At 49.5% G+C, this 11,209-nt stretch overlaps 3 protein-coding genes across 5 annotated transcripts; 2 read left to right on the top strand and 1 right to left on the bottom strand.

Moving 5' to 3' along the window:
- The first annotated feature begins 2,288 nt into the window (after nucleotides 1-2,288).
- LOC101769556 (origin of replication complex subunit 6) lies at nucleotides 2,289-5,308 on the top strand. Its single transcript, XM_004958350.4, has 10 exons — nucleotides 2,289-2,526; nucleotides 2,615-2,661; nucleotides 2,766-2,870; nucleotides 2,954-3,034; nucleotides 3,297-3,408; nucleotides 3,494-3,556; nucleotides 3,682-3,769; nucleotides 3,939-4,030; nucleotides 4,831-4,924; nucleotides 5,020-5,308. Exons 1-10 carry the CDS (start codon nucleotides 2,407-2,409, stop codon nucleotides 5,103-5,105), a joined length of 888 nt encoding a protein of 295 aa, XP_004958407.1. The 5' UTR covers nucleotides 2,289-2,406; the 3' UTR covers nucleotides 5,106-5,308.
- Nucleotides 5,309-6,502: 1,194 nt separating this feature from the next.
- Nucleotides 6,503-9,303, top strand: LOC101768866 (transcription factor BHLH062). Of its 3 annotated transcripts, none has more exons than XM_012843425.2 (5): nucleotides 6,503-6,671; nucleotides 6,750-6,875; nucleotides 7,495-7,610; nucleotides 8,130-8,257; nucleotides 8,503-9,303. In XM_012843425.2, exons 2-5 carry the CDS (start codon nucleotides 6,814-6,816, stop codon nucleotides 9,052-9,054), a joined length of 858 nt encoding a protein of 285 aa, XP_012698879.1. In that variant the 5' UTR covers nucleotides 6,503-6,671; nucleotides 6,750-6,813; the 3' UTR covers nucleotides 9,055-9,303. The 3 variants fall into 3 exon arrangements, with proteins under 3 accessions (XP_012698879.1, XP_004958406.1, XP_012698880.1); XM_004958349.3 differs by having other exon boundaries at nucleotides 6,536-6,671; nucleotides 6,783-6,875; XM_012843426.2 differs by having other exon boundaries at nucleotides 6,563-6,671; nucleotides 6,787-6,875.
- Nucleotides 9,304-9,465: 162 nt separating this feature from the next.
- Nucleotides 9,466-11,127, bottom strand: LOC101756172 (pentatricopeptide repeat-containing protein At1g26900, mitochondrial). The gene has a single exon (XM_004959789.1). The coding sequence runs from the start codon at nucleotides 11,125-11,127 to the stop codon at nucleotides 9,466-9,468; it is 1,662 nt and encodes a 553-aa protein (XP_004959846.1).
- Between the last annotated feature and the right edge of the window lie 82 nt (nucleotides 11,128-11,209).

Below are 11,209 nucleotides of genomic sequence, written 5' to 3'. Positions count from 1 at the left end.
CTCCGGGCTGGCGAGGTGCCCCTGCTGCAGGCTGGCGACCCTCTCAGAGCCACCTCCCCCCTCCCATCTGGCGACCCTGCTCTAGATCCAGACCGGGCCGACCACTGCAGAGGTAAAGAGAAGGCTGGGAGGTCGTGTGGAGGAGCGCAGGGACAAGCGCGAGCTCGGCCATGGGGGAACTCGGGTGCACGGTTGCGGGGGCGAGCTCATCGGCAGGAATGCACGGGCGTCGGGGCAAAAGGTGAGAGATTGAAGAAGTTGAAGATAAAGAAAGATGCGGTTGACAGGTGGATCCCAGTGGACAGACTACCCACCTCACCATCCAAAAAGTTGCCAAACGACCTAAGCTTTTGGAGAAGCCAGCTCTTAGTAGGGATGAAAACGGTCGAAACAGTCGGGGAAATGTCTTAACCATTCCCGCTCCTGTATTTTTTAGCCGGGAACGGAAGCGGGAACGGGAAAGTCGGATGGGAAAACGAATCCAATATTACGGGATATCGGGAACGGAATATTTTGATCGGGAACGTGTCGATTACGATCGGGAAGCGGTAACACAAAACGGGAACATCGATATATGTAACCACTTCAAACAGTGAGATCGATGCAACAATAGCAACCATGCATAATCCATATGCAAACAAATGAACAATCAAACACTAAGCAAGCAATCCATATGCAAACAAATGAACAATCAAACACTAAACAAGCAAGTAGATTAACAATCAAACACTAATCCGGTAGCCACTGGCCCAGCACTCCACGTCTCCACTAGGCAAGCCAATAGGCAACAGAACACAAGTTCACATCACAACACCACGCAACAGAGGTGGTAGGACCCCAGTCGGCGGCGTCATTGGTCCGATGGTCCGGCGGCGGGGGCAGAGGGGCCGGCAGAGGGGGCGAGGCGGAGGTGGGGCGTCAGGGGTATGGCCGGCTGGGGGCGGTGGCAAGAACGTGGCTGTGGCTCGCGGGAGCCTAGAGGCGGCGCGCCGGCGCCTGGAGCAGCAGAGGTGGCAGAACCCCTAGTCGGCGGCGTCATTGGTCCGCTGGAGGTCGGGCCTGCTGGGAGCGGCAGGGGCCGGCGGCGGGGTGGGAGGAGGACGGCTGGCGCCTGGCGAGGCGGAGGCCGGAGGCCCGGAGGACGCACAACGGGGCGAGGCGGAGGCGGGACGCCGAGAGTCGGGCCGGCTGGGGGTGGCGTCGGCTGGGGCCGACCGGGGGCAGCGCTCGCAGACTCGCAGTCGCAAAGAGGACTGAGGAGGCGGCAGCATGGCGCAAATGGGACGGATGGGAGTCGCCGAGTCAGGGCTAGGGTTTGGCCGCCAGTTTTGTTCGACTGGGACGAACGGGAGTTGCGGACGGACGGGAGCTGGGCTGGGCCTGTGGCGCGGCCGTGCGGGAGGTTTCGTGGGCTACATGTTGTCGTGGGCTGAATATGAGGTTTTGGTGTATAAAATACGGGAATACCGCCGGTATTATTCCCGGCTGAATATGGGAACCGTGAATACGGTCGAGAAAACTCCTTTCCTGATTCCGTTCCTGTTCCTGCGGACAATTCTTGGATTTTTTTTTCTTGTTTCCTATTTTTCCTGCAAAAACGGTATACGATCGGTTAATGCAGTATACGGTATCAGTCGGGACGGGAATTTCCCGTACCGTTTTCATCCCTAGGTCTCGAAAAGCCACCCTTCTAAGAGTAAAAGGCAAAAAATCAGCTTTCCAAGAAGCCAAAGCTGAATAGGACCTTATTTTCCCTTTCACTAGTGGTTTTCTTTCTCCTAGAGAAAAAAACTCTCAACACTAGGAAGGCCCATATGTTAAACACTTAAACTTGCTTATGCCGTGACATCTCTAAGCACGAAATGGAGAAAGTCCAATTTTGAAGAGCCATGTCGCATACTCGCCTTACACCTATCGACCAAATCAAGTCGTACTTTGAGTCGCTTAAAAAGTTTAAGTAGGTGTGAAAAGTGAAATATTATTCCTCAATTTAGCCATGAGGGTTTGCTCTATATTTCCTTTTCAAATTCAATTAAATTGAAAATATACATTTGAGATTGACCCATTATCCACCGTAAAAAACAATGCCCTGCCAAGAACCGGGCCATTGGCTCAGTTCAGCCCATCGACGCAGAACAGTCAGCATGCCAACCAGTCAGTCAAGCACACCCCAGCCAGGTCCCACAACCCCCGGCCCCACCAGCCTCAAGAGGAAAACCCCGATGCATAGGCGCCAAAGGCTTCAATCCCGCCCTCCCGCCATTTCCCTCGCCCGCCAAAACGATCCCTCGCCCGCCCAGATCGCAGCTATTTCTCCCTCCCCGCCAAAATGCCAAAATCGCATCCCACAGTCCCGCCCCGCGTCCCTGCTCCCCGCGCCGATCCCCCACGGACGCGCCGGCGACCATGGACATGTCGGCGATCGCCGCGCGCCTCGGCCTCTCGGAGTCCCGCCCCGTCGTCCGCAAGGCCGGCGAGCTCCGCCGCCTCTGCGACGTCAACTTCGACTCCTCCGTCCTCGGCATCGTAAGCGTCCCGGGCTGCCCGCCCTATTCCCGAGCTCCCGTCCTTCACCCGCCTGTGCGGATCCGTCTCTGACCTCTGTGCTTTGCAGGGGGAGGTTTGCAAAGCCATCATCTGCCTGGAGATTGCCGCGTCCAAGTGAGTTTCGGTTTGCTGGTCAACTGTTCGATGAAATGCCCGCGTAGGGAACCTTTTATTAGATTCTTATGTGACCCGTGTTATTTTGTTTGTTGATTGCGCAGGTTCCAGGTGATATTTGACCGAGCGGAGGCTGTGCGTATGAGCGGGATGTCTGAGAAGGCATACATCAGATCGTTCAATGCGCTGCAGAATGGTCTCGGCGTCAAGTATGCTTCTTTTCACTTCTGTTTCGCTGGTCGATGCGTCCAATCGTGACCCGTGATTAATATAGTGAATTTTGCTCTTGTAGGACAACGTTGGATGTGCGCGAGTTGGGCATCCAGTTTGGCTGTGTCAGGCTGATACCTTTCGTTCAGAAGGGATTATCACTGTAAGTTCCGTCTCTCCTAGCAATTTTGATTGCACTTACATGTTGAGTTGATTGTCAGAACCTCAATTCTAACTCTACTACCAGAATTCCCAAAATTCTTAGGAACGTCCCTGTCATTTGACTCCGAATTTATCTTAAATCGCCATGAGTTGTAGACAATGTCATTATGAACTTGAACTATCCTCGAGTTTGTAAAGGGTGAGATGCCAAGTGATGCTGCAGTGTTATACTGACTACTATGTATTGAATTTATCTGCTTCAGTTACAAGGAGCGCTTCCTTGCTGCTTTGCCACCTTCTCGGCGGGCAAGCACTGACTTTGGTCGGCCGGTATTTACTGCAGCAGCATTCTATCTATGTGCGAAGAGGCACAAGGTGATTAACAGTGTACTTTGTTCTTCTGTGACGCAATAGACGATTTGACTTTTGTAGTACTGAATCTTTCCTTGTTTTTCTGTAGCTCAAAGTTGACAAACTAAAGCTGATAGATCTATGTGGTACATCCAGCACCGAGTTTACAACGGTAATATATTTTATTCATATCTTCTTTGTATGTGTGTGCATATCTGCACTGTGCATCTGTGCTATGTGGTCACTTGGAACTGTATATAATACAAATGCTCTTTTCTGACTGAGTTCTGATTGCAGGTTTCAACATCAATGGCAGACCTGTGCTTTGATGTTTTTGGGATAGCCAAGGAGAAGAAGGATCCGAAGTCCATCAAAGGGAATAGAGGTACCTATATATACTAACTCATAATCCATTCCTTACATCACTAAGCTATTTATTCACTCTACATATCTGAAAGTGCACGCTGCAAAGTATGTAGTTTTCCTGGGAGTTTTGTACATCTTTGTAATGCTGAGCTCCTCCATTAAACTTCTACATTTTGTTCTGGTTGTAGAACTGTTGGATGTTCTGCCAAGCAAAAGGAAACATGAGGATGACAATGATTCATCTGACGAGTCCTCAGAGGATGACCAAGATGAACTAGACGTATGTACCTGATTACTGCTGATTGCATGTGAATTCTCGATCGCACTTTTTTTTTCTTACTGAAATGCGTCATGAAGCTATTACTGAGGAGTAATGAACAAATGACTGCCGAAGTTTAGCCTATCTATCTTTTGAATTGTATGCCATGGGGCACAACATGATACATTGAGACACCTTGCCTTATGAAAAATGATCTTGCGTATAAGTTATAATTTACTAGCCATCCTGTTTGAACTCATCCCTGCAGTGTAAGTTCACTACTATCATAGTTTCTTATACTTGTCTTGCCTGCATGAAATGTAGGCCGCAGCCTCTTAGAATGAATATATAATCCTGGTTTTAGCAGGCAAATAATTTCAGTCATCAATAGATGCCCTGGCTGAGTCAAATGCAATCAAATAGGAGGTTTATCTACATGCTAGGTGGCTGAAGTCTGAAATGCCAAAAGACATGTAAAATCAGTACTACGTTCAGTCCTTTCTTATGTATAACAATGCCTGAACTCATGGTAATTTTTTTCAAGTTTAAGGAAGCTTTTATGCTTCTTTCTCCATCTGTTGTACTAATACCTAACGAGATGCAGCATTGAACTGAATATAATCCTCCGATGTTTTGATGTGTTAAAGCATGGTCTAGTTTGCATCCACAACCGTTTACCTGCTGAAATTACTTCTGTGATGTTTATATGGATTTTTTAAAAAAGAATTTATACGAATTATTTTGTTTGAAGAAAATTTTCCTGTTAGCCTCTTACGCCTGTTCATTGAAGGACCCCTGTCTGATTACTCTGTCTATGCCAGTTACCAACTCACAAGAGGCGCAAGAAGATGGAGAAGCAAGCATACAATGAGTGGAAGTCGTCAGTTCTTTCCTCCAACAAGCAAACAAAGCCAGGTTAGTGCTTTCAACTGCTCCACATCCCTCTCTAGTCAGTGAATCTTATCCTAGTCACCTGTCTGACGAATTTAATCCTTCCATTTTGTCTTCAGACCCTGCCAAGCCCAGGAGGCAAGCTCAGCTTAACTTCAAGAAGCCTGCAGACATCACCTTAGAAGTACCTTCAGCAGCCAACTAGACGAATCTGAACTCTCCTTACAAGAATGGAATTGAGAAGGAGAAGTTTCTTCTTAATGCAAAAAGGGACATCTTTGTTTTCATGTCATCTTTGTTGCATAACTTATCCATGGAAAATTTTACCGGGAAACATCCTGGTGTAAATGGACATGTTCAATTGTTCATATAGTACAGTACATGAGAAGTGTCTTTGGTTCCTGATTACCTCTTGCTTAGTTGCTTGGTCCTCTAGCTGCCGTCAGCCCAATTGGCGCATCCGACAGCCTGACGCACTGGTGTTAGGTGGCGACCATTAGTCCGAGTGACGGAGTGAGCATCAAGATGACTAGATTATAGTGTTCAATACTAGTAAAATATGTGATGATACCAAAATATCTCTGAAATGGTCAAGGAACTTAGTCATCCAGATTGAAAAAGTACAAGGAAAAGTGCTTGTGACGCTCGTTGCGTTTAACAGGCTATTTGTACTTTAGCCTAAGCTGCAGTACTTTTATTTTGTATAATCGTGATCTGCTGGTTTCGGAGAGATGGGCATCGCATCGGAGAAGGGCGGATGGCCCTTGATGCTGGGTGTGGCCGTGTGCGTCTGGGCGCGTGGCTGCCTCCTGGCTGGGGCTGGTTCCATGGAGTCTTCGGCGGAGGCCGCAGGCGCAGGCAAAGGGGCACGGCGACACGCGGGCGGGGGCCGCAGGGCACGAGCCATCCTGTGGGTGCCGGCTAAACTACCGTCCCGGCCCAACGGCGCCGCCTGGGCGCGTGTGCCCACCACGCGTCCCCGACTTTCCCTGCGGGATCCGACCCCGCAGGCTCACCAACCCGTTGAATCGAAAACGGCTTGATCAGAAGGATCGATGGTTTGTTTGGACTGTTGGACTATTCGAATTCTTTTTTTCTTTTTTTTTGAATCGGAGCACTCGAATTCCTCAGAACGAGGATGGCTGGAATTAATTTGGGCGCCGTCACTTTGCACGCTGTTTATATTTTTCTTAATCATTTCCAACCTCATCAAACAAAACCTTTTCCAATTGGCATACACGTGTACTAATCTTAAACCAAACACTTGCTCACTAATTAAGCCATTTTTTTTTTGTCCTGGAAAGAAGGGAGGCGTGGCACTGACGGGCACATGCGCTGGTGGTGGCGACGTGCCGACGTCACGTCGTCCTGGCTCCACGCAGGAGCACGCGCCAGGGCGGAGAACGCCCGGGGTGGCGGGGGGAGGTGGGTGCCTCCCACACGCCCCCCTTGTGTCGCCGTCTAGCCCACCGGATCCCCCCGCTACCCTTTCCACCCTCACGCGGGCCACACCACGCCGTGGCCCCACGGATCAGCGAGCCAGACATCGCATTCCCCGGGCTCTCCTCGGCCCCGCCCCGTCGAGGAGATCGACGACTCGGCGTGGGACCCGCCCTCGTCCCCTTTCTTCTTCTTGTTCCCTGCCCCCCTTTCTCTTCTCGCGCAATCGAAGAAGCAGACGGCGGAGCAGAGCCGAGCCCTCGAATCCTGCCGCGTCGCGTCGCATCGCCCTGTCCCATCCTGGACTCGATCCGAGGTACTTTTTGGGAAGGTGAGGAATTTTTTCCCCAACCCGTTGTTTCCCCCCCCTCGGTGTTGGTTGACGAACAAGCTGTTGGTATGCGGTTAGGGTGTGGGGAACTGATGCGGAGCTCTTGCGCAGGAAGGTTATCGAATCAAGTCTCTCGATCACCATGGTGCCCAGAGATAGGGCGCATGGCGCCGCCGCGGCCCCGACGGAGAAGCTCGTTCAAGGGTGAGCCCTCGGCGACTGATCAGAAAAGGAAACAGACACATTTTGTAGTTCCTCTTTCTAGTTTGATCGCGGTAGGTCGTTAGGTGTCGTTCGGAAGTGAACTAGCTATACATCAATCCTCACTCCTTAGTCCTAGGCTTTGTCGTTCGGTAGTGTTTCACTTGTCCATGGGCAAATCTAGAACTAATCATGGGCGAATCTAGAACTAATCATGTGTACCAAATTGGTTTAAACCTCTTTTTTAGTATACAATGATAATTGATACATAGTTTTCTCCTGCGTGTACCGAGTAAAAAGGAGGCTTCATGAGAAATTTGAGCCAAACACAGATATGGAAATTTATCGACACACTTAGCCGTGTATACTCTGCACCTGACCTGTATACTAGTGGGAACAAATGTGGAGATTTTTTACTGGATAGTCAGTAATTTCTCTTATGTTGAGTTTGTGGATAATGGAGATCCAGAGCGGTTTAGGTTTGTTATATTCTTGGAGCATGACTTGTGATTTAGCAAACTTCTACTACTACATCTTGAACGGTTCCCTTCCCTACAAAAAATGTACCAATCTGCTATAAGCCATGTGACACGATCTAGTGTTGATGTTGAACATTTGACAGGCCTATCTTGAACAAGTGCGAAAAGAAGGCTCCCAAGAAAGTGCATAAATCTGAGAGGGAGAAACGAAAGCGGGACAAGCAGAATGATCTCTTTGGTGAGCTTGGAAATATGCTAGGTATGTATTTTGTTACAAACTGAATCTGCAATTTATCATTCCTAGCTGCACGGCATTGAAGTGTTTGCTTTTTAACTTTGAATAATACATGGTGTATTTTTTGTGGAGTGTCATTTTGTTTGTCATATCACTTGCAGATTAATTTAGCTTACAGGTCAGTTAGAGACAAACCTGTGTGTGGTTGCTATTTGTTGGTCATGGCTAGTGAAATTGTGTGCTTGAAGGTAGAGTTTTGGATTGCAAGTTTCAGAGTTGAGTGTCATTACATATGTGAAGGACTGTAGGGGGAAAAAATATGTTTACATGGTCATTGGTTAATCTGGACTGATAATCCAACCTACACTTAACGTTTCTAGACAGAAAATTTGCACCAAGTGATCCATGTGTCTACGACTATTGATTGTTTGTCTCAACTCTATAATTACTCATTTTTTAAAAGTTACATCAACTCTATAATTACTCATTTTTTAAAAGTTACATTCATATTCTTCCTAAGCAATGTTTGTCATCTCTTTTCAGAACCTGATAGGCAGAACAACGGGAAGGCATGCATATTGAGCGACACTACTCGAATACTTAAGGATCTACTTTCACAAGTAGAATCTCTTCGACAGGAGAATGGTGCACTGAAGAATGAATCTCGTTATGTAAGTACGGGTGTATGGTCTTCTCATTTCAGATATTTTATGAACAAGAAAGTCCGGATTTTGTTTTGCTATGTCCAGAATTTGCTACCCTAGGGGCCCAGTTTCATTAATGTAAAATTGAATTAAGGCTGGGTAATACTTTCAGAATATATTAGCAAATAATTCATGCCATTGTTACCACTTGAAAAAACTTGCTATGTCTTTGCCACTGATTCAATATGTGCTTCCTTCATGTTACAAAACAGGTTGCATTGGAGAGAAATGAACTACTGGATGAAAACAACATGATCCGCACTGAAATCTCGGAACTGCAAAATGAGCTGAGGATGCACATGGAAGGCAACCCTATCTGGAGTCATGACGTGACAAGGTCAAATCGTACAGTGCCTCATCCCGCAACCACGGTATTTGCACTGCAACATTTGTCGCATCCAGCAGTCACTACAACAATGGCACCCCCTCTGCAACAGCTAGCAGTCCTTGATCAATCTTATACTGCCCCAGCAGTCAGTACAACAATGGCACCCCCTCTGCAACAGCTAGCAGTCCTTGATCAATCTTATACTGCCCCACGGCGGGAGCTACAGCTCTTCCCTGAAGCTGCATCCACTGAAGATACTGAACCACCACAAGACCAGGGGATCTCTAATCATGTGATGCGGCCGCAGGCAAGATACCCAACAACAATGGCCACTTTGCCTGTACATGTATATCCAATCCTTCCTAGAATGGAAGATGAGCAATGTAGCAGTGGCACTACTGGTAGTGGAGAGGAAGGTGGTGTAGGCAACCATTAACAGCTTAAGTACAGAATGAGAGATCTGGTCGAAACCTGAGAAGTTTCTTAGTTGTATCTTGCTATAGCTAGTGTGCTAAAGAAAATTATACGTCTCTGTGCCTCCGTGTGTAAATATCATTTTACTCTGTATCAGCTGAACTTACTCGTCAACTAGTTACTTTGATGGGAGCAATCTATCTTTTTTAGTCTGTTGTGTCAGGCCAAAGTTCAAAGAGTAAATACCAGATAATAGAAAACATGTTAATCACTCTCTATGTATCTGTAGTTCTGTACATGCATTTAATGGATAGCTCTGAACAAAAAACCTTCTGATGTTACCACTGTTAATTACACAAGTACATTTTCCTCAGTGGGAATGCCACTTTGAGTTGAGTTGGTTGTTGCTTTAGTTCAACAAATCCTGGATACACTAGTAGGACACAACAATGGAGGTGCAGCCTGCTTCCTTCTGCTCCACTGAGATTTTTTGAGCTTCTAAATCCCTCAACCGAGCTATCTCGTCCCACCTGCCTTCTGATGCGTACGTGTTCGACAGCTGAATGACATCCGACGGATGGTAGTGGCCCATGGCATCCAACTGCGCCTGCACCATCCTCCCTAGCTTTACGTTGCCATGGACTCTACAGGCTGCAAGCAACGTTCTCCAACCCGTAGCATCACCCCGGGATGCCATGCTTCGTATGAGCTCATAAGCTTCGTCTAGCCGCCCTGCCCTTCCCAGGAGATCAATGACACATCCGTAGTGCTCAGGGCTGGGAGACAAACCGTGATGGCGCACCATGCGTTCCAGGAACTCTTTACCTTCCTGCACCAACCCGCCATGGCTACAAGTGTTCAGCAGCGCGAGGAAGGTGACCTCGTTAGGAGCCACACCATCTTCCTCCATCCTGCAGAACAGGGAGATAGCAGCACCTGGCTGTCCATTGACTCCGAATCCCATTATCATCGCTGTCCATGCCTTCACATCCCTATCACGCATTTCATCGAAGACTGCAGCTGCCTCGTTGGGGCACCCGCACTTGAAGTACATATCCATAAGCGCAGTCCCAAGCGCAGTGTCAAGCTCAAGCCGTGCCTCCTGAGCAAGCTCATGGACGCGGCAACCAGCTGGCAATGCCCCTGAAGCTCCACACGCAGAGAGCACACCCACAAGCGTCCCTGAACTTGGTCTCATTCCGGACTGCCTCATCCTTTCAACCAAGTCCATTGCATCATGAATTCGCCCAGCCTTTGCATAGCCATCCACCATACAGTTATACAGCACCAAGTCCCGTCTGGTTGTCTCTTGAAATACCTTGCCTGCACAATCAACACTTCCCTCCCTCACATACATCCTCACAATTGCTGCCGCAACCTTCACATCACTGCAGAGGCCCGCCTTGACGCAGAAGCCATGCACTGACTCCCCTCGCCAGACACCCCCAATCAAGTTGATCACAGCAGTAAGGCTGACATCCATGCCAGACCATCTCATCGCGGTAAACATCTCCACCGCTGTGCCCACATCCTCTGCCCTGACATAGCCCCCGATCACCGTGTTCCAAGAAATGGCGTCCTTCTCTTTCATTTCATCGAACACTCTCCGCGCATCCGCCATGCCCCCACAGTTGCAGTAAAAATGGCACAGCACGTTCCGCAGGCTCACAACGTCCAGGAACCCGTACCGTAGCACGAGCGCGTGGAGCTGTTTGCCAATGGATGCTGCCTCGGCGTCATCGGGGACTTTCGCGCAGAGCGCGAGCAGCGGCTGGAACGCGAACTCATCGAGCACCGGGAGGCGCGCCCGCGCGAAGGCGAGGATGGAGAGGGACGCGGCGAGGGATGCCGCGGAGGCGCACGTGGAGAGCGCGCGGAGCAGGGCGGTGTGGTGGAAGAGCGTGGGCCGCGGGACGGCGGTGAAGAGGGAGAGCGCGTAGGGGAGCGGCGCGAGCGGGGAGGCGAGGAGCCTGGCGGTGGGGAAGGCGTTGTGCGGGAAGTGGGAGGACTTGAGCATCAGGGCGTGGAGCTGGAGCAGGTGCCCCGGCCTCGTCGCCGACTTGAGCAGCGCCGTCAGCGGCTTCCCCGGCGGCATCGCTCGGTTGGACGAGCGGCGCTCGAGTTCGCGGCGGAGGCGTTTCGTCGTTTGACCAGTTCGGCCCGCCCGAGCAAGTCGC

Source organism: Setaria italica, chromosome II (genome assembly GCF_000263155.2).
Source record: "Setaria italica strain Yugu1 chromosome II, Setaria_italica_v2.0, whole genome shotgun sequence".
NCBI lineage: Eukaryota > Viridiplantae > Streptophyta > Magnoliopsida > Poales > Poaceae > Setaria > Setaria italica.
Note: the sequence above shows the minus strand (reverse complement) of the source record. Positions and strands in the feature narration are given on the sequence as shown.

Coding starts and splice junctions, on each gene's coding strand:
- LOC101769556 (XM_004958350.4), top strand. CDS start 2,407: ATGGACATGTCGGCGATCGCCGCGCGCCTCGGCCTCTCGGAGTCCCGC. Junction 3,409..3,493: donor TATGTGCGAAGAGGCACAAG/GTGATTAACAGT, acceptor GTTTTTCTGTAG/CTCAAAGTTGACAAACTAAA. Junction 4,031..4,830: donor ATGACCAAGATGAACTAGAC/GTATGTACCTGA, acceptor TGTCTATGCCAG/TTACCAACTCACAAGAGGCG.
- LOC101768866 (XM_012843425.2), top strand. CDS start 6,814: ATGGTGCCCAGAGATAGGGCGCATGGCGCCGCCGCGGCCCCGACGGAG. Junction 6,876..7,494: donor ACGGAGAAGCTCGTTCAAGG/GTGAGCCCTCGG, acceptor AACATTTGACAG/GCCTATCTTGAACAAGTGCG. Junction 7,611..8,129: donor TGAGCTTGGAAATATGCTAG/GTATGTATTTTG, acceptor ATCTCTTTTCAG/AACCTGATAGGCAGAACAAC.
- LOC101756172 (XM_004959789.1), bottom strand. CDS start 11,127: ATGCCGCCGGGGAAGCCGCTGACGGCGCTGCTCAAGTCGGCGACGAGG.